This window comes from Lagopus leucura, unplaced genomic scaffold (assembly GCF_019238085.1).
Source record: "Lagopus leucura isolate 7727_CA_CO unplaced genomic scaffold, USGS_WTPT01 Super-Scaffold_100002, whole genome shotgun sequence".
In the NCBI taxonomy this organism is placed as follows: domain Eukaryota; kingdom Metazoa; phylum Chordata; class Aves; order Galliformes; family Phasianidae; genus Lagopus; species Lagopus leucura.
The window spans coordinates 60,818,282-60,840,756 of record NW_024962263.1 but is presented as its reverse complement, the minus strand read 5'-3'; the positions used below and the strand labels follow the sequence as shown (position 1 = coordinate 60,840,756).

General features: G+C 40.2%; 1 protein-coding gene across 2 annotated transcripts; it reads right to left on the bottom strand.

The window, feature by feature from the left end:
• Positions 1 to 14,800: 14,800 nt before the first annotated feature.
• GDAP1 (ganglioside induced differentiation associated protein 1) lies at positions 14,801 to 21,779 on the bottom strand. Of its 2 annotated transcripts, XM_042869604.1 has the most exons (6): positions 21,708 to 21,779; positions 20,868 to 21,060; positions 19,492 to 19,665; positions 18,130 to 18,224; positions 17,564 to 17,678; positions 14,801 to 15,335 (listed from the first exon to the last, which is right to left on the bottom strand). In XM_042869604.1, the coding sequence occupies exons 1-6, from the start codon at positions 21,777 to 21,779 to the stop codon at positions 14,953 to 14,955; spliced, it is 1,032 nt and encodes a 343-aa protein (XP_042725538.1). In that variant the 3' UTR covers positions 14,801 to 14,952. The 2 variants fall into 2 exon arrangements, with proteins under 2 accessions (XP_042725538.1, XP_042725539.1); XM_042869605.1 differs by lacking the exon at positions 21,708 to 21,779 and having other exon boundaries at positions 19,492 to 19,662; positions 20,868 to 21,040.
• Positions 21,780 to 22,475: the final 696 nt, after the last annotated feature.

The following is a 22,475-nucleotide window of genomic DNA, read 5'->3' as shown; positions in this document are numbered from 1 at the left end:
ATAGGAAAGCAAAGTATAGTGAGTAAGAAGGGAGAGAGAGACAGTAAGTTGAAGAGAAAAGGATAAAAATGGTAGTAGGAATAATTTTATAATTTGAGCAGAAACAACTGAATGTTTCCTTTTAGGGGAGATGGGAGAAGATATTAGAGAGAAGGAGGGAATAGAGAGGGAGGGAGGAATGGAATTTTATGGTGAAAAGTGAAACAAATGGGAATGCAGGGAGAGTGACTACACAAGATAGGAGAGAAATCCAGTGTGAAGCTGGAAAGTACTGGAGAAGAAAAACAAATGGAAATGTATAAAGATGAGTGGAGGCCTGAACAAAAGCCCAGTTGTCCAAAAGCTACAGGAAAATGAAAATATAAATTAAAAGTTTGCACAGTAAAGAGGTAAAATTAGAGATAGAGGCATGGAAAAAATCAGTGCAAACATTCATTTCTGGGATGAAGATGTGCTGTGTGGATTTGTCAGTATGAAAATATATTTTAGGGAAAGGTATTTTCCTCTGCACTTGCAAAGAAGGAATAGCTTGGCACAGCAAAGGAATTGGAGCAGCACTGTTTCATTTGCTGTTCATCATACACTTAGTGTTTATAGGTTTCTTACCGCTAGCTCCTTGCCAGTCATCTCTGTTTTAATGAGTTTGGGCTATAAATTTTTAATCCAATGCAGTAAATTAAATTGTGATCGAACTTGGGAGCGTTTGTCCCAAAATTCTGTGACTTGGTTTGTTTGTTTTGAAGGCTGCAGTGACCTAAGTAGCACTCTCCATCAAACTGAGCAGCTTGACCTTCTCACTGTGGCTAGTTCCACTGTCCCGTGTCAGCACACGGGGTATATAAGCTAGGGTTCATGTGTAATAAACACCATTTTGCTGCTCATCATATTGGTGTGTACGTGCAGTTATTTGGTCCTGACCTGGTTAGGGTTAGTAGCGTAGGAGGCAACGCAACACCCATGGTTTCCTCTGGCTGTCCAGTGCCTTGGCCCAGGCCAGGGGCTCAGGTCAGTCAGAGCCAGCAGGATCTGTCTGTGAGTAGCACAGACGTCCATAACTCTCTGGGCTCTTGAGGGATGAAGCTAAGATCTGTAAGCTGGGGAGAACTCACAAGCTGGCACTTCAAGTATCACCCTGTGTACCCAGTTTCCAGAGTTTGTGAAGGAAGGGGTCATCCAGCCATAGCCCTGCTGGAAGTCCCTTGAGCAGCCGGGGCAGGTTCAGTGGTCCCAGCTAATTACCAGTGACCTCAGAAGAGGATGGGAGGCAGCTGCCCTTTGTTTAGCAGATGATGGCACTTGGGACTTTGAGGGGGAACAGTCAAGTAACCGTGCCTGGAGTGGAGCAGATGACTCAGCTGGCCAAGTAAATGTAAAGTTCTCATCAGCCTGTTTTTTTTTTGTTTTGTTTTTGTTTTGTTTTGTTTTGTTTTTGTTTTTGTTTTCTGCATGAAAGAAGAGTGTTGCTATGAGGATTTGTTAAATGTTTTTTGTTTTTGTTTTTGTTCTTTTTTAATAATATGGAAAATAGAAACTTAGTAATTAATTACACATTATTAGTATTTATTGTCAAACTAGGACGGAAACTCTTTTGTCATAGATGATGTATGATATTCCAAAGCTGCCAGCATCACCTATGATGTCAATTACTTGGCAGGAGGAAAGCTTTAGAAAGACTCTGAAATGACATTTTTCATCTTAACCACTCATCACGCTTTTCTTCATGGTCAAGAATGCCTTTCTTTGAATGATCATATTGTTGGGATAATTAAAACAATATAAAATAAATGCGATGAATAAATGTGTTTTTCTTAAGAAAAATCAGTCTTGAACAAAAAGTATTCTTTTGTGACTGGATTTCTGCATGCAGCAAGAGTGTTTATAGCAATACAGATGGCTGGTAATTCAACCTTCCTGGCTAGATTTTCTCTATATCAACAGGAATTACAGTTTTAATATCAGCTCTGTGTTTAATTCCAAAACTGTTGGAGCTGTGTATTTGTTTACATATTTTGCTCAAGATAAAATCTCAATGGCAATAAATAAACAGTATCATGAAATCACTCTTTATTTATCTATCAGTACTAACAATTCATTTGGACTAAACTGATTTTCCAAAAGCAGTTTTAAGAGTTTTGTGCGTTGGTTTTATTTTATTTTTTTTCTGTTGGTTTTATTTTCTTCTCCTTTGTGGGTTTCTGTTGGTTGGGTTTTGTTGTTGTTGCTGCTGTTTGTATGTTCATTTGTTTCTTGTGTTACTGCTTTTTGGGCTTTTCTGCAAGTATTTTAACTTTATTATCAAGTTGCTGAAGATGCTGGCTTTGCACTGAGTACTGCTCTCACTTCTTGTGTTCTTCTGTGTAACAGACTTTAAAGTAGTAAATACATTTGAAAGTAAAATATTCAAGAACAGGTATTTTCTTATAATCTTAACTTCTGGGGAAAATATTTATAGGATAAAGTATCCTGTGGAAATCTTCTTTTCTTCTGTAAAGCACACTAGTTTTACTCTAGAATTTTGCTCTGCTGTCACCATAGACCGATTATTATTCATATATAGATACATTATGAAGGTAAAGAAAACTTGCTCAGCCTGTAACAGTGTTACTAGCACAAGAATGAGGTATGGCTGAGCCATGAAAGCCAGAAAAATGCTTAGATTACAAATCTTCATAGTTAGAGAAGTAAGTTTCTGCAATAGATGCTTTGCAATAGATGACATTGGATCAAGAAGCCGTACTAATTTTAAGATACAGCCTAACAGAATAGTTTGACAAACAGAAGGGGTCTTGTGGGAGGAGGCGTGATTTGGGGTGATAAACTGAAATTGGTATTTTCTATAGTAATAATTTAAACCCTGATATTGTGGAAAGGGCTAGAGCTACTTCTAAGGACAAACAAGGAAGTCCTCCAGGCTTTTCATCTTTGATCTCTGCATGTAAATGAGGAGTTGAGGATGGCCTCAAAAATTGATAGCTTAAAAGCATTGGTTTGAAGACTTGTAAAAAAAAAAAAAAAAAACAAAAAAAAAACAGGGAAATAAGAGAAGATGTGGGAGACATGAAATGTAAACTAAAAAAGTGGAAAAGTAACAAAAAGTACTCGAAAAAATGTGCTTCTCTTTTGTGATAGACCTGCTTTTATTTCTGTCCACTTTGCACTTTGCCTCAGATGAATAGAAATGGACTTGTCAAAATTCTTTGTAATAAATAGGGGAAGCAGTGCTCTGAAACTAAGATCTCTTTTCAGCGTTCCGACTCTGGAATATCAAATAGATTAGGGGTTTGTTTGTTTGTTTGTTTGTTTGTTTTAAATTAGCTGTGGCTCAAAGCTTAGGAGAGTCTTTTCACACAACTCTAAAAGCAAAATACCAGGACATATTTAGACAAGGTTTTAGAATGCTCTTTTTATTCCTGAACATGAAGTAAGGAAGAGATAGAACACTCTCTGACACTTGACTCTTGCTGTTAATTATAACAAAATTTATCAGTAGATAGTATTAGCTGAAATATAAAGCAAAAGTATACATTCATTCCTCATTCTTTGGTGGGCTTCTTCTGATACAGGTCTGGAAAAGTGTTTCAGAAATCACACATCCTCATCTTCCTTATACACACTGTATCAGTCAGATTCCACAGAACAAAGGAAAAACCATTTATCATGCATGAAAACTTTCTCTTTAAATGCAGACAGAAAGGTTCACATTCAAACAGAGAGACTACCATTTGGAAAACTATCTAGTGTTTTTTTAAAGCTACTTGAGCAGACAGAGTGGAGTCATTGCCACTTGAGAAAATTATGCAAATGCCTTACTCAAACACTCCTGACCATAAACGAAGTACTTGTACTCAGCTCCTTTTGGTAAAGCTGGATACAATGGATACACTTCATCATCAAAACTTCAAGTGTAGTCATGTAAAACCCGTAAACATTTTGTATGGCTGGGCTAGAAAGGAAAATTCCACTTGTACTCACCTGAAATCCAGCTGTCCTCCATGTAGCACAGTGAAGAATAACATCATTGCTAAAATAACATATGTAGGCATTTAATGGACTCTTCTCCAGTAGAAGGAACGAAGAAATACACATTCCCAAGCAGCTAACTTGCACCTTTTTTAATCTGCACTGAGCTCAATATTGCATTGCAAGAACAGAAGTGAAAAACTTTAATTTAAAAACTGCACAAATAAGTACTTGCACTTCTGTTGAACTTCCAATAGAGAAGCTCTGAAATAGTGAGAGCCAGATTGAACAATTATTACTATGTTTTAAAACTTTTGCAGCAGTCGCATTGAACCTTGTGGCTTCCACAGTAACTTCGGTGAATAAGAAAATTACAATTGGTAATGAGTGAATTAACTAGTAAAGGTTCAATCTCATATTTAGATTTTTTGAATATGAGTTTCAAAAAATAAAACACAGAAAATGCTGGTGCAGCTATAAAAGAAAAAAGTTTTCATGAGCCTATTTGAAGTGAATCTTCTGGTTTTGGATAAACTGTCACTCCATCAGACTGATCATGGTCACACCATACTGCATCAGATATGCCTATTATTTGCAAGTGGTTTAAGGAATTCTATTGTGTGAAAATGATCTGCTTCTGAGCCTTACCTTTGATTCTGTGACTCTGATTCTGTGATTACCTTTGTACATTATTCCTACATTAATTGCGTCATATGCAATAATAATATGCACATCAACCATGAGACTGATTGCAGAGGACCACTCTTCTTGCACAGTTTGGTGGGAGCTTTAAATTCTCAGTAACTTTGATAATTAGACTGATATATTCTCATATGCAGTCAGTCAAAGACCATTATGCTACAGATGAAGTATTCACAATAGTAAACGGACCTCTGTTATTTAGGATCTGGAGAATTGGCACCATCCATCACATATTACTGCAAAAAGTTTTCAGTTATATTTATAAATACTGTCTCCCACAACGTCCTTATAACAAAGCTGAGGAAGTGTGGGATAGACGAGTGGACAGTGAGGTGGGTTGAGAACTGGCTGACTGGCAGAGCACAGAGGGTCGTTGTTGGTGGTGCAGAGTCTGGCTGGAGACCTGTAACCAGCGGTGCTCCTCAGGGGTCTATGCTGGGTCCGGTCTTGTTCAACATCTTCATCAATGAGCTTGATGAGGGGATAATGGCCACCCTCAGCAAGTTTGCTGATGATACGAAGTAGGGAGGATTGGCTGACAGCCTGAAGGCTGTGCTGCCACTCAGTGAGACCTGGACAGGCTGGAGAGCTGGGCAGTAAGAAACTGGATGAGGTTCAACAAAAGCAAGTGTAGAGTCTTACATCTAGGGAGGAATAATTGCATGCACCGGTACAGATTGGGGGATGACCTGCTGGAGAGGAGCTCTGCAGAGAGGAACCTGGTGTCCTGGTGGACGACAGGTTGGCCATGAGCCAGCAGTGTGCCCTCGTGTCCAGCAGGTCGAGGGAGGTGATCCTTTCCCTCTATTCTGCCCTAGTAAGGCCTCATCTGGAGTACTGTGTCCAGTTCTGGGCTCCCCAGTACAAAAAAGACAGGGATCTCTTGGAGAGAGTCCAGCGGAGGGCCACAAAGATGGTGAAGGGCCTGGAGCATCTCTCCTATGAAGAAAGGCTGAGTGAACTGGGTCTATTTAGCCTTGAGAAAAGAAGACTGAGAGGGGATCTAATCCAGGTTTATAAATATCTGAGGTGTGGGGGCCATAGTGGTGAGGCCAGTCTCTTTTCAGTGGTACGTGGAGACAGGACAAGGGGAAATGGACATAAGCTGCAGCATAGGAAGTTCCGCACAAATGTGCGCAAGAACTTCTTTACAGTGAGGGTGACGGAGCACTGGAACAGGCTGCCCATGGAGGTTGTGGAGTCTCCTTCTCTGGAGATATTCAAGTCTCGCCTGGATGCCTACCTGTATGACCTGGTGTAGGGAACCTGCTTTGGCAGGGGGGTTGGACTCGATGATCTCTGGAGGTCCCTTCCTACCCCTACAATTCCATGATTCAGTGATTCTGTAAATGATGCAATCTGTGTGTTCAAGAAAATTAAAGTTATAAATATGCATATATTTTTCTCATGCAAAGTTAGGAAATACCAGAAGTATTTGTCATATCAATTACAGCTAATGCCAAGTAGCTGTTATTACCAAGAACTTTGCTTTAGAGCATATAAAGCTTGATAAATTCCTTACTTTCCTAACCTCAGCAAGCAATTACTTTGAATTAAACCATTTTGGCAGTCAGTCATCAAACCATTTTGTCCTCACTCAAAACACTGTAAATACAAATTACACTAGCAGTGATTAATACACAACGTTAAAATAATTATTTCATGAAGAAAAAAAAAATGGAAATCTGTCTAAAGTTTTGTCCCCTTTCTTCTTTTAAGTGGGCTCCAACCTCCCCCAGTTTTCTTTTTCCCACAGTCAAAGCTAGGACTACACCAGCTCTGATAGAACTGTTAAAATAAGGAAGCATTCTATTCCTGTTTTTTTTTCTATTCATGACACAAATAAATAAAATTTTATTATTAGAGTATTAATCTCATTTATTCTTGTTAAGCACCACTTAGATTGCCAAATGCCCATCACTGCTAAAGTACAACATATAATTGTGATACAGTAACATCAGACAATGACTGCTCTTGCTCCAAAATTGCCTGTCAACAAGACGGAACATTACAGGAAGTGTTTGCAGCCAGCAGTAACCTAGGAAACTGTAGGTTACAGGGCAACCAGCCCAGGTTAGAACCACACACAAACAAACACAACATGAAGGACTGCAGTGTAGCAGGACAAAACTACTTTTGAGGCAAGGTTTGCGGTGAGATTAATTTCAAGACATGCAAAACCATAGAATTTATTATTACCTAATAAATCATTGATAGAATTAAGCACAGAAGTTCACACTGTTATGGATTAATGTTTTAAACACTAGCTGAATTACTGAGCATCTCATAAACAGAATCGTCACTGAATGTGTCAGTGATGTGTAATAATGCTTGTTTTCTGCCTATAGAACTTCTAACAGAATGATGTTCAGATAAACTCTCACAAACAATAAGCAAAGTCTCTACATGCTTAACAAAAAATTACGTCTGGTGATTCCTTCTCCTCCACACTGTGGTACTGCACACACTGCAGTGTAGTTTCTATCATCAAGCATAGTATATTCTTTATTCAAAAACAAAAGCAGTAAAAAAGTAAAAATAAATTTTAGGGTAATCAGCCTGCTAATGCAACTTTCCTTTATTCAGGTCTTGTTTCAAAGTTTCCATAACTATCTTCCCAGTTCATTTTCTCTCCTGCTCCCATAACATGAGGGTGCCAACTAAGCTAGAGCCTGTATTTCAAATCTAATTCTTGCTGAGTAATTCAGTAATTCTTGTCTCTCCTCTAGAGTCCTTACTCTGCAGAAAGCTCTCTTGGTTTTTCGTTTATGCAACATAATCTTCTATAAGAGCCAAAAGACTTTGAAGTTTGGAAAACCAAGAGAATATTTCTAGTCTTTCTTCAAGGCAGTTACTCTGAGGAAACAAGGTGTCTTTTGTCTTTAAATAGTAATATTTGTTTATTTAAGTAAAGATGTATGAAGGTAATTTCACAGTTGATCTGACTAGTGCCTTGTCTTCATTGCTTCTGCTCTGAAAACGCTCACTTGGACTGTCTTGAGAATGTTAAGCACAAATAACCTAGCCTTGTAACAGTTAACCTCATAAAATCGTCTTTCTTCCTCCTGTGTCTTTAAAAACAAGATATGTTTTTCTTCACAAATACACCTCTAAGCCTTTCTCCACAGAAATATAAACACAAGATATGAATTCTTTCCTGATTCCAGGTCTCAATATGTGGGCCTTTACCAAAGCATTTTCTCTGGGCTGACAACAGATACAGCTATTAGCAATACAGCCTGAATAAAACACTCATATATCCTGTCATTCCAAATTAAACAGAGATGTTTAGGACATGTTGAACATCCACCTGTCCAACAGGGATTTCTGAGTTTAAGCGTTGCCACTTGCATTGGGTTAGAAGCTTAGCTTGCTTCTCCTCCCACATTTCACACAAGTCTGTGGGATTGCAATGAATTTCTTACTGCCAGACTTCCACTTCCATACTACAAATGTACAGCTGCAGTCTCAACTGATGTTGCTGCACTGCTGTTTTGCCAGCCATTTGGAGAAGATTTCCATCTTTCTCTTTATGCAAAAGAGTCCTGAGAATTCCCTAGAGCAACCAAGGATAGTATTAATCTTTATCTGTTACGCTACTCTTAACAGGACACAGCTATTTTCCCTTTTTAATATATATGTGTGTATATGAGAAAATTTGTTATCTTTTTGTTTGATGAAGTTTCTTTATATCACAGTCACAATTTGCACAACAGAAAAATGAAGTCAGCCTTAGTTTTTGGTTCTCTTTCAAAACCAAAGAATAAAAAATTTATGATGCCGTTCTGGAATCTGCCCTAAACATACATTCTTGGACTTCTTTTAAAAGAATTATATATTCCAAAAATAACTCCATATTACAGTATTTTTATTCTGTGTTTGCTGCCCATATTAAGAGTTTAAACAGCTTTCAGCAGCTTAATCTGTGCAAATATCCTTTGTTTCAGGAAGGTATTGTGCAGCTTTCATTGTCTCTAACAGGTTAATTAAAGCAAAACTTTTGAAGGCAAAGTCTTAAAATCTGATTCATAGCATAATGACTTTAAAATCAAATTCAGATTTGATGTGAGTAGATGCACTACTTTTTTTTCTTTTTCCTTTTTTCCTTTTCCTTTTCCTTTTCCTTTTTCTTTTTTTTTTTCAAATAATGATTAATACCACATCTGAATCTGACTATTAAAAACTGAAATCTTGATACTCCCATTTCTGCAACACTGGCCTATTTTGGTTCCTCATTAACTTGTAATGGCTTCTGCCTTTGTGTTTTGGAGAAACTATGAAATGGAGAAAAAATGATATTATACAGAATATATATATATAAAGATCTGAAAGCAAAATGGAATTATGTTATTATTTATTGCTAACACAACGTGTTTATACAACTATTTATGAATATTTAAAATATGTAGTAATATTAATTCTGATGCAGTACTAAAATGAATATAGCTCAATTATTTTGTGGTGCAACGTTTTTAATAGCACATTAAGTAAAGCACCATGATTGTAATTTAGAAAGAAAAACTGAAATAAAAATGCTGCTGAAGCACTATATGAGTGAGTTAATAGTATTGTAAGAACTATGGCTTCTGGACTTTCCTGAGTTTTGAATGCCTGACTTTTTGTCTTGGTACTGTACCAAAACTAAAAATTTCCTTTTAAATAAAGGCAGGGAGAAAAAAACATGCTTTCTTGGAATTTTTCTACATGCCTTTGGTTTCCTCAGTGCATCTTATAAATTGCCTAAGCACAACCTTACAACTCTTTGTTTAACATCATCTAAACAATGAGATAAGTTTATTAAGGAGGTCTCAGTAAAGAATAATGAATCATATGCCTTAATGCAGAACAGTGTTCTCTAGTTATCTAGGTACATTCATTTCCATTTTTACAAATTAACAGTAAGAGGAGGGTTGCAGCAGGGAACGCAACCACAGGATAAGGAAAAGGGTGAGGTTCTCAGTGGCTTACTTACACCTGTTTTTAAAAGTCAGACCAATTATCCTTGGAATACTCTACCCTCTGACCTGGAACTCTGGGATAGGGAGCAGAATAAACCCCCTATGATTCAAGTGGAAATGGTTAAGAGACCTGCTACTCCCTGGACCTTCACAAGTGCATGAAGCCATATGGGATCCATTTGAGGTGCCGAGAGGGCTGGCAGAGGTGATAGCCAAGTTGTTTTCCACCATCTATCAGTGTTCCTGATTAACCAGAGAGGTCCCAGAGGATTGGATGCTTGCCAATGTGACTCCCTTCTACAAGAAAGGTTGTAAGGAGGATCTGGGGAACTTCAGGACTGTCAGGTTTACCTCAGTGCCAAGGAAAGCTATGGAACAGATCATCTTGACTGAGATTATATAGCATGTGTGGGATAACCGGTGGATTAGGCCCATTCAGTAAGGATTTATGAAAGGCAGGTCCTGCTTGACCACCTTGCTCTCCTTCTATGATTGACTGATCTGCCTGGTGGATGAGGGAAAACCTGTTAACATAGTCTACCTAGACTTCAGCAAAGTCTTTGAAACTCTCCCAAACTATTCTCCTAGACAAGCTGGTAGTCCATGACTTGGACAGGTACACTCTTTGCTGGGTAAAGAATTGGCTGAAGGGGCAGCCCCAGACAGTGGTGGTGAGTGGAGTTAAATCCAGCTGGTGACTGGTCACAAGTGGTGTTCCCCAGGGGTTGGTACTGGAGGCTGTTTGTTCAGTATCTTTGCTAATGATTTGGTTGGGGGGCTTGAGTGCACCCTCAGTGGGTTTGCTGATGGCGTGTAGGAAGGCCCTACAGGGGGATCTGGACAGGTGGATCGCTGGGCCAATGGAATGAAGTTCAACAAGACCAAGTGCTAAGTCCTATACTTCGGCCACAACAGCTCCAGGCAATGCTACAGGCCTCGGTCAGAGTGTCTGAAAGATTGTGTGGAAGAAATGGACCTGGGATTGTTGGTGAGTGCTCCACTAAACAAAAGCCAGCAGTGTGCCCAGGTAGCCAAGTGGCCTGGCTTGTATCAGTGTTGCCAGCAGGAGCAGAGAGATGATTGCTCCCCTGTACTCAACTCTGGTGAGGATGCACTTTGAATATTTTGCTGTTTTGAGCCTCTCACTGCAAGAAAGACATTGAGGCCATGGAGTGTGTCCAGAGAAGGGCAACAAAGCTGGTGAGGGGGTCTGGAGCACACGTCTTACGAGGTGCAAATGAGGGAACTGGGTTTATTTTGAAGGTGGCTCAGGGAAGACCTCATATCTGAAAGGAGGTTGAGGTAACGTAGAGGTCAGCTTCTTCTCCTGTGTAACTACTGAAGGAAAGGCCTCAAGTTGTGCCAAGAGAGCTTCAGGATGGGTATTAGAAAAATTTCTTATCCAAAAGGGTGGTCAGGAGTTGGAATGGGCTACTAAGGCAGGTAGTGGTGTCACTCTCCTTGGAGGTGTTCAAGAAATGTTTAGACGTACTAAGGGACATGGTTTAGTGGGGAAATATTGATGATAGCTAGACGGTTGGACTAGATGATCTTGGAGGTCTTTTCCAACCTTGGTGATTCTATGATACTCCATCTCCTGCTACACTGGCAATTGGGCATGGCATACCAGTCTGCTCTCTACATGCTAGTAACTCCTTTCTCTGAAATTGATATTGACATTAACTAACAAATGCTCTTAAAAATGTGATGCAACAGTGCATCTGCAACAGTTTCAAGTGCAACAGTGGATGTATGACTATGCAAATTTGGAAAACGTGTTTATACTCTCTGTATTTATCTTTCCATTCAGTCTTGTTTCTCTTTCCTGTTTAGATGATAAAAACTCTTCACAGCAAGGGCTTCACATGTAATTCCGGTTAACGCTAACATCACGGCCACCTCAAACCTGGACCAGAGACCATGCATATCATAATATCCTTAAAGTCAAGCTCTGCCAGCTGTCTGATTATAGCAGCTCTGCTGACTTTCTAAACACTGAAAGCATATGCAGTCCACAAGTATTGTTATCTATTCCTCTGCTTAACAAGAAAGATTATCCAATGCAGATTGGATAAAAACTTACGACCATCTTATGATCATCAGTGTAGACACACCACGTTTTTTGTTTGTCACAGTAACTTACAGAATGGAGTGTCTAGTGCAACAATGTACACCAAGAGTCACATTCACTAGGGAAAAAATTTTGTTTGTATTTTAATAGGTTGGTTGAAAACAAAAAACAATTTACCCTCTTTCAAGTGAGATTTTAACATTAAATAGCTTCTGTTGAGCCTTGTGCATATACAGCTCAGCCAGCCAGCCAAAGAAAACTGCCATTGGAACTGCTGTTTGTAGGTACACACAGATCAATCTGTTGGACACCTTTCAAATATCAAAGGCTTTTCTCCTTGAACAGCTTCAGACTACTCACAGCAATATTGTACAAATCTCAAATGTGCTTTGTGTGCTTTGTTTTACTGCAAAAGAATACATAAACCAATCTAGAAAGTAATCTCAGAATCTATGTTTATTTTCCTGGTCCCACATATAAAGACATGATATGAAATGTTATCTGATGCATGATATGAGAGCAAATAGTAAATGAAAATCAGAAGACTGTGTATCCAATATAAACAGTATCCAGAGGTACTCAGCAAAGAAAATAAGGCAGGCTGAAAAGAAAACTTACAAGAACCACACAAAAGGTACTGTGCACAAAGAGTCATATATAGTGTATGTATTTTAAAATCTTTAGAATACAATCACAGATAAGCCTTTTGCTGCCACCTGCACAGAAATCAATGTTGTGCACTGTATTTCAGGATTGTGAAAGTGAGTAGCTTTAGTTGAATAGAACTTTATTAAAACTAGGGACCCAAACTTTTCTCAGCAAGTTTTATCCCTGTTCATTCCTGCAGACAAGTTTAATTGCTATTCAGTAGCATTCATTTTAATGTGAGCCATCATTTGAGCTTTGTTCTCTGTTGAACAATCTTAATTAACTAGTATAGAAACTACTCACAAGCAAAACTTATAAATATTACAAAACTAGCCTGCAGTAGACCAAAGCAGTTGTTTCAAGGCTCAAGACTACTGGTTTCGTGAGCATGCTCACATTATCCATCTTACACTGAGATCATCAGCATCTTGTTTGTGAAAACTTCATGATTTCCTGTACATCTCAGAGGCATGCATGCCCTGGAGGACCACTGACATCTGGTGGACAGTTCAGTCCTTCCCAACAATATCTGCAGATCCCGGGAAGCAATGAGCACCAGCTGACGTACAGCGATCAAGCTTGGGGAGAAGGAAAACTGAACAGCTTCATCAATAATTACCCCATATCTCAGCACAGAAGTGGAAATGTGTGTTCTTAACTAAAACTAACACATTTCAAAAAGAAAAAAAGGGAAAAAAAAAAAATAAAAACTAAATCTATCCTACAGGGAGCTGTCATAAATATTGAACTTTACTGTGACTTGATCAGAGTGTATTTTACAGATGGCCTGCCATAAGAACATGCCAGGGAAGTATTAAGTTACAAGGTTTACCCTGTGTTTGTTAACTTGGTGGAACATTCAGAAAGAATACAGAAAACTTACTAAACAGCTGTCAGAATTCTCAGCAATTACTCACTGCTTTCTCTCAGCAAAATGATTCAAAGTCTACCTTCAGGTAGATGGGCATTTCTTTCTGAAATGGGAGCTCAGTTCAAACATAATGGAAGTGTTAATACATACTGAGCTGTGGAAAGTATCGGTGTTTTTCTACACCTTCCCTACAAGACTGTAGCTTTGCAAAGAAATCTGCATCTATTCCCAAAACGAGCTATATTTTTCACTTATCACCAATATGATAACTCTCTAAGTAAAAAGGTTGCTAAACCTGCAACATAGGTTATCCAACCAGACTATCTTAAATTGTTTTTACAGAATGCATTGTTGTACATACATTATCTAGTTGGCTGTGGAACACTGTGGGCAAACATTTCATAGAGGCTCATGCAATTGCTAACATAGCTAAGTCACATGCAAAAAAATCCAGCCAGTGCTCAAAGTGGAAACAAGAGGGTGTATGTGGGACACTGATATGGAGAAAAGTGCATCAAGCCACCACAAGAGCAAGATAGAAGGAGGAGATAGGAATGAAAGTAGGACATTTGCACTGGGATAGTTTGGCGTGACTCAGCCAGGCCTTGTAGCTGAACTGGGTATCTGGCTGGGACAAAGGCTGCCCAAAAGACATTAAAAAGGCAAGTATCAAGTGTTGCACTCTCATCTGTGTATCAAGAGAAGTCCAGAATCTGCTGGCTGCTGATGCCTCTAAAGAATTTCACTCAAGTGGCCCACAAATCATGGATATTTATATGCTTTTCAGGTCTCTTCCTGCATTACTGAATGAATAACATACTTGGAGAAAAGTGGCTCTAGAAGGCTGCTTAATAATACATTCTTAAACATCCAACTGCAAATCAGTAGACATTCATCAGTACAGAGATATTCAACTCATACATGAAAGGCACGGAGCTTACATGGCACTCAAATCCTACTCTGAGCATTTAAACTAAGTACTATCTTCAGTATTTTAACAATGCTGGTTTCTGCACAGTAATGAATTTTGCCCACAGTGAAAAGCTGTCACACTCCTGTAGCCATTAAATAAATATATTATAATCAGGTCAGCTACTAGGTAAAGGAGATAGAAACACTAACCACTTCTACAAAACTATCACAGCCTTTACATCTCCACACCTGAAAAGAAAGTATCTTCCTTCCAGTGCCCAAAAAAGGGAGCCTACAATCGGGAGCAGAGCCAACTCTTTGAAAGGGCAGATAACAACAGGACAAGGGGAAATGGCTTTAAGTTGAAGGAGGGAAGATTTAGGTTGGATGTCAGAGGGAAGTTCTTTACTATGAGAGTGGTGAGGTGCTGGAACAGGCTGCCCAGAGAGGTTGTGGATGCCCCATCCCTGGAGGTGATCAAGACCAGATTGGATGGGACCCTGGGCAGCCTGGTCTAGTATTAAATGGGGAGGTTGGTGGCCCTGCCTGGAGCAGGGAGGTTGGAGCTTCATGATCCTTGAGTTCCCTTCCAACCCAAGCAATTCTATGAGTCTATGATGATTCTTTCCCCTGTTGCCCTCCCCCCCCCCCATATGTATTTTCTGCAAATATGTCAGCATTGTCAATCAAATTATACAACTGCAGGAGATGATTACTGTGAGAAAGTTCTAATTCACAAACATAACCTTTCTTATACCCTTATATTTTATTGGGTATAGTCTACCGGTGGAGTAGAGATGGCCTCCACTTACCACCAGGGGTAAACAAATCTAAGAATAATTTTGTCTGGTTCTAATTGATAACATCATGTTGGCAAATCTCTTCCGAAGACACACTAAAGCAAAATAAGCCATTCCTGCTAGCATGCCGACCATCAGGGTGGTGCCAAGAACTCTGGGTGCTCTCTTCTTGGCCACTCGAAATGCAGTTGGGAGAACTGCTGAGATTAATATATTGTTGACGTGTCCTAAAACTTTGTGAAATGCTTTTCTCTTCAGGACACGCTCATAATATGCTTCCAAGTTCGGCCGTTTTCCGTTTCCCCAGTTTCTTCTTGCTAATCCAAGAAATTTCAACCGATGTAACGTGACAGCAAGTGATACATCTGCCAAACTGAAGAATTCACCACATAGCCAAGGCTGACTTCCATCTTCTAATCAGAGATAAAACATAAAGAATTAAGAGCTGAAGAGGTACAAACACAAGTAGAAAACTGCCTAGGTTAGTTCAGTGCTACTTCAAAACACTAGCAAACAACACTAACGCTGCAGCTATACTAGGATCTGAACATTTTACCAATCCTCACTGATCACATCCTCTCTCCATTGTTCACACAATCACATAAAATCTTAGGTTCAGCAGCCTAGCCTGCATTTGTAAAGGAAGAAAGAACCGCATTTCAGGTTCAGAAATTGAAACCCACAGCAAACATTTATTTTTCTTGAGTTCATTTCTCTGAACTGAAGTAACTTAAACAGGAGCAAAAAAGGAGAAAGGCTTCTGAGCTTTTGCTGAAAAGCTCAGAATTTATTTGCCTTCAGAATTTATTATCTTGTCTGAAGTGAAATATCCCTATGGTAGTTCACTCAACAGCTTCTAGCTTGCTAAAGATTTTCAAGTCAAAAAAACAAATTAGATGACTAACGTGTACCAAACACACCAGCTCCACAAGAAGAGAGTTTCTGCCACCTGTCCTTCTGTGCCTCCTAGACCCAAAACCGTGTTGTCTACATCAAGATTTTTCAGAAATGATCATTACCCAAAAGCTGTGTAGTCAAAGCAAGGAGCAAAATCTTCCTGAGATGACTTAGCAAGCACTACTCTAACTACACTGATATGCAGATCATCGGAAGGGCATATCTGCACTGACTTATATAGGAAGCTTTTGAAACCTAGGATATGAAATCTAGCTGCCAGTGAGCACTCTGATCTAATTTAGATCTCAGGACTATGCTATTCCCTCCCTATCTACAACTTTTTGCAGTTTTTCCCACATAGAAGACATGCAAAAACACTGGCATGAATGTTCAGCAGCCCCTCTACAGAAAAAGTGAAACTTTGCAATATCCCTTTGAAGTTAATTGTCACCTGAGGAAAGCACCCCACAAAACAGGACACTTTTGGTCCACTTCAACCAGCTATACAGATCTGGAAGAATGGTCTCTAAGTCTTTCCTGTATTGTGGAAAGGCCATCTGGGAATTAACCCAGTGCATTAAGATGATAGAAGGGAAGACCAAATAAGGTAACCTGTGTAAAAGCCACTGTCTGCAGTGGCAGCACCAATGAGGGATCTAAGCAGTACTAAGAGAAGCAAATGCTCAGAGATCAGCCAGCAACTGATAAAAGCACTGTTCACAAGCTCCCAAAACGTCAATACCTCAGACAAAATTAAAATAGGCATTTAATAGTCATATGTTTTCTTAAATCCTACAAAGTCTGCCAATTTCCATAAGCTCATCAATGTCATACAAGTTGATTCACTGGAAAGCCTGTGTAGCACAGAAAGTAAAGGCCTGCTGGGAATGGTGACAGGCTGTTGGCTGAACAGATTTCTACTATCCTATGTGAGCTAAACCACTTTCTGCAACTCTTTCACTGTTGATTCAGTAGAAAAGTTAACCTAGATTTTCATCTGCTTTTTCAAATCTGTCTTAATGATAACCCATAATTATTACAACAGCTATTTACAGAGCCAAATGCACTATTACTGACCTGAGCAGATGCAGTTGATACTGACTGATGCTTCATGCAGATCTCAGTGAAGTCAGAGGAAGAATTTTTAATTGGAATTACTGGGAGTTGGACCAGAATCTCAGTAAGAGGGCTACTCCCATTCAAACAAAACTCAACTTTCATTTAGACAGATGGCAGGTATACACTCTCGAGGTTTTCAAGAGAGCAGGCTTGTGCAATGATTAAAGCACTTATCTAAGTTGCTAATTCTGAACATGCTACAAATACTAGCACCCTATGTCCTTATAGTATTTAAATGAAACCTTACTTTTAAATAAACTGTGTTTACCATTAAAGTCAAGATTATTATAGTAAACTGAGTTCCACAACTACAACATCAAGAATAACATTCTGTAGTTACAGCTATTCTTGTTTTGTTTACAAGATACTCTAAAATTGTGCAACTAATTATACTCACAATATGCTGAAATGTGATCAGGCACTAAGATTTCCACTCACTAACAGCAGCAGTAAACTGAACAAGTATTTTAAACAGTATTAATCTGTTCCGTGAAGTCAGATCACTGTATGCTAAAAGTATCACTTTGGATGTATTTAAAACAGGCCCATAATGATGCTGTCTACCACTTTACTCAGTTACCCCAAACATAAGCATCAACAGGATTTAGCAACAATAATTCCTTACCCGGTGTTTCTTCATTTCGACGCTGCAATTCAGTTTCAACCTGATCCAAAACTTTCTCCAGTTCATCCAGTATTTTCTTTAGGTATTTTATATTATCATGATCCAGCAGTTTAGACTAAACATATGTACATGTTAGTTTCTTAATGTATAGAGTTCACATTTCTGTAAGATAAACTTCTACTTAAGATACTACAGTGCTTATTCATAAAATGTAGTTATTTTCTCCACATAACTTTTGGGTACTCCTAACAACTCAGACAGCTCAAGAAATTATATTAAAGATGTTAGATAGCACAGTTTGCCTCGTCCTGTATTGTGCTCAACATCCCAACACCAATGCTGATATCTACTTACCTATGAAGTCAGTGGAACCAGTCCAACACTTCAGCACACACTTGAAGCGTGTAGCTGATTTGGGGGATAGACTGCTTCACGCCTTGTAGGGTTAAACCACTGCATGACTATACTGGTAATGACAGGTGAAACAAATGTTTATATCATGACAGAAAAAATCTGACACTAACAAGCTGATAATAAAGGACTGGAACACAAAAAAGCTTTCTTACTTTAAGGCGCTTCTGTTTTGCTATGTAGGCATCTTGAAGGTCTGGATTTTCTTCTGCAAGCTTTTTCAACTCTGATTCTGTATTACTTATTTGACCTGATATTAAAAAAAAAAACACAGAAAACCAAAGGAATTACATTAGCTATCCAAACCCACTCCAATTCACAGGAATTTATTAGTAGTTTGTGTAAAAATACCACACAAAAAATTTGAGAAGTGGCACTTCAATTATGGTAGACGGTATCATTTTCTATATTACATATTCAGCATGGCAGTGATATCCAATGGCCTGGACTGGCTGCTAAAGTGAGCCTAAGTGAGCACTATCTGTTTCAGTGTGATCCGATATGAAGTATAATTTGAAGCAAAAGGCACAGTTCACAGAAGATACAGGCCAAGTTTCTTGTAGAGAATGCTGTAAGTCTGAAAACAGTTCTGAAAAGTTAAACTGAAGTCATGTTCATTAATCAGCTGAACAAGGATTCCTCATACAACTCTGTGGCTGAAGGGAACAGTGGAGCTCTTGAATATACATACAGTGTTAAAATACAAATAAAGTATTAAATGTTAGCCTCTAATTGATACCAAAGGGAACACAATACAAAGTCTAGTTCTGGTGTCCAAATCCAGGAAGAGAAGAAAGGAAAAAAGAGCTGTGAGAACTGAAAGACTGTTTGCTAAGAGTTTAAATTAAGCACGTCTGAAAACTACTGGATTTGAAACCAGGTTCATGTGGAGAGGTTCTCTGATTTCTCTGGTATACAGGGAAATGAGCTACATAGCCTGCAGTTATTTCCTCTGCTCCTTTAATACATTTTTCCATGGGAAAATGGTACGTGTAGAAAAGTCCTCCAGGTAAAATATTGACTTGAGGGAAATCAAGGAATATTTTACCATTGATTCTATCAGAACTCTACTTCATCCTTTATCCTGATTCTATATTGCTGTGTTATTTGCACACAGGGTTTAAACTGAGCTTTAATGATTTCCATTTGTCAGATGAACATAGGCTACTTCCATCCAGTTATGTTCCCTGGAAACTTCTCTACAAGCATGAAACGAGATCAGAAAATAAAATATTTACACCTGTCATAGCTGTCATTTTGTTTCATGCAGCATATTTTCCATCATTTGGAAGATTAATTCCATAGACATCTCAATAGTAACACTTCCTCATTTCCATTTTCAAATGCTAACAGGTTACAAAACAAATAAAAAGTATACGCACAAATTACTGAGCACTGAAATTAAAATCAGAAATATGTGCCCAATGTATTCTGCTTAAGACACACTAAAGACACAAGATGAACGTAATCCAACATCTTATTATATGATATGCCTTCAGATCTATAACAGTACGCACTACGGATTCTGCTTGTAGCATAGGCTGGAATCATGGAGTCCACAGTTAACTCAGGGTGCAGAATGCAGCCGTGCGTGTAGGCATCCATAGGCAAGGAGTCTAGAAGCTCTCTGTAGTGTTGCACCCTTGGATAATACATGCTCCCTTCTTCCGGCATTAGTCTTGGCACTTCTGCTGCAATACAAAACAAAAGCTAAAAACAGAAGAACCATGTGACTGAGAAGAACAGTACTTCCAAAGTTACTTCACTTAGTCCAGCTATCATGAATGACACGACCATTAAGAGCTTTGCTACTCCCCACTGTTACTCAATACCTTGGCAAAATGTACACATACATACTTTGGTCATTTGAATAATCCCATTCCAATGCAGCATTCTACAAAAGCGTTTACTTAAGAGGCCTTCAAACCAGCAAAGCTGATTCAGCACCTATGCAGTACTTCCAGGAACAGATTACAGTGGCACACAACCCTTTCTCACTCTGACAACAGAGGTTCAAATAAGCTACTACATCTGAAACCTTACTAAAGCCAAAGTGCTGTGAAAATTGAATACTGCTTCAGAGAAAACCAATTCATAGCATCATTGTAAGTACTCTTGCACACAACATCGAGTTTTATCCTGCCCTTAATCTATCCACACTTTGCTCCCTCATGTGACCAAAATACCAGTGTAAACTGCCCGTCATGTGAAGTTTTCTTCATGCCTTAGAAATTACAGCAGAACCATCGAACCCCTGAAACACAAAAATGCTCCCTCTTTCAATCCAAAGAAAAGAAAGTTATTCATTTTCTTCAAAATTGAGAAAGGCTATTTCCAGTAACACAGATACAAACAATGTCAAAAGCAACTATATACAAGTATTTTCTTCCTACTTTTTACCCCTTTATTCCATTTTGTCTCCAAAAATAACATATTTGTTCTACTTCCTTTTTTATCCCTGCGATTATTCTGGAACTGACCCGCAATGACCACTATTCTCTCTCTTGCAGAAAAGTAGGAGCTGTCTGACAATGGCAGTTCTGCAATTCTGTTGAATACAGCCTGTTCCGTGGCAGCCTCAGAGCAGAACTAGCACAGCACAGTGCTGTCATTTTTCTACTTCTCCGTGCTACCAGAATGGGTAAGAAAGACAGCAGCATGTTCATTTACAGATCCTCATGAAGGTACTGGAAGATGGGACCAGACCACATTAAAGGATGGCATTTTGTCCCATACCACCCAGCACCAGCACAGCCTCTTTATTTGCAGGATTATAAAGATTTTGCCATAAAGAACAAAACAAACACGAACTGATACAGATCCAGCTCTGACACTGCTGCATGATACTTGTATATGTGAGAAAGACAATGGACTGAAACGCCTATAGGATTACCATCTACAAACGTTGCTTCGAGATAATCAATGATCTGCGTTGCATCACAAATAATATTTTCCCCATGGATGAGGACGGGTACTTCTCCGGAAGCATTTAAGCGCATAAACCACGGCTCGTTGTGTTCACTCAGGGGCAGATTTACATCATGTTCTTCACACGTTAGCGCTTTCTCAGCGATGGCTAGGCGCACCTGGAAAAATACGACCAGATTTTGGAGAAAAGAAGGCTCTGGGGAGACCTCATTGCGACCTTCCAGTACTTGAAGGGAGTGTATAAACAGGAAGAGGAACGGCTGTTTACAAGGGTGGATTGTGATAGGACAAGGGGCAATAGTCTTAAACTGAGACAGGGGAGGTTTATACATTAGGAGGAAGTTCTTCACACAGAGTGGTAATGCACTGGAACAGGTTGCCCACAGAGGTTGTGGATGCCCCATCCCTGGAGGCATTCAAGGCCAGGCTGGATGTGGCTCTGGGCAGCCTGGTCTGGTGGTTGGCGACCTGCACATAGCAGGGGGTTGAAACTGGATTATCATTGTGGTCCTTTTCAATCCAAACCATTCCATGATTCTGTGATGTAGCAGATAGGGATGCAGCATGCACAGTCCAGCTCCTCTCGGCAGGCCGGCTCCTGCTCTGCGTGCCAGGCCCCGCACTCTGCCCTGCTCACCCCCAGCGAGCTCCACGGACACCCCCTGCACACCCGCACCTCCGCGCCCTTCCACTCAGCCTGCAGGCCGCGCCCGTCGCGGAGCCGCCCTTCAGGCGAAGCGAGGCGGCTCGCCCCCGTCTTCCCCACCGCCGCGGCAGCCCCGAGCCCCCTCCCTGCCGCCCTCACCTTCTGCGAGGAGAAGGACTGCGTCCAGTGGTACAGCACCAGCGGCGCCGCCGCCCCGCCGGACCCCGCCATATCCGCCCGCAGCTCCGGGAGTCGGCGCGGCGCGGCGCGTTGCGGGGCGAGCGGCCTGCCTCAGCACAGCGTGGGGATGCTGCTGTCCGCAGCGGAACGAGGGGGCCGGCAGAGGCCGGCCCTGCCTACGGGGAAGCCGGCCGCAAAACCGGCTGCGGCATTCCCTGGGGTGGTGCGGGAAGACGGATGCGCAGGTGGAAAGGTCACATGGCCTCTCAAAAAAAAAAACGGGGGGGGGGGTTGTTTGCTTTTCTTGAGCAGGGATTTTGATTGTGGATTTCAGGGATGTCAGCATCATGCTGTCAGGGGAAAGAGAGAAAAAGAGAAAACAAAACAAAACAGTATGTTACCAGAGGTCAGATCCTGAGTATAACTCCAGGGGTAAACTGTTCCATTGCCAAATGCCAAAGGTCTAAAAAAATTGAACTATTCTGCAGTGAAGGGGAAGGGGTTGTATGTGAAGTCTTGGGGAGCATTCAATGAAAAAAAAACCAAACAGCTTCCATCATCAGAAAGTGCCCCACCATGCACAGTGTGGAGATGCAGTCACCAATTGCACCTCAGGGAGGAGGCTCAGCTGGACAGGCAAGGTGTGCTCGCTTTCTTTCTGGCTGCCATCAGCCCATGGGCCCCCTGACATGAGCCATTTCTATGCACCAGGTGATGACCTGAATGAGCAGTGCGGTGAGAGTTACA

What these genes read in the sequence shown, in the direction of transcription:
- GDAP1 (XM_042869604.1), bottom strand. Translation starts at nt 21,779, where the DNA reads ATGGCGGGGTCCGGCGGGGCGGCGGCGCCGCTGGTGCTGTACCACTGG. An exon ending in CGAAGCAACGTTTGTAGATG is followed by an intron (nt 19,666 to 20,867) that starts GTAATCCTATAG and finishes TTTGTATTGCAG; the next exon opens with CAGAAGTGCCAAGACTAATG. An exon ending in TGCTACAAGCAGAATCCGTA is followed by an intron (nt 18,225 to 19,491) that starts GTGCGTACTGTT and finishes TTTTAATATCAG; the next exon opens with GTCAAATAAGTAATACAGAA.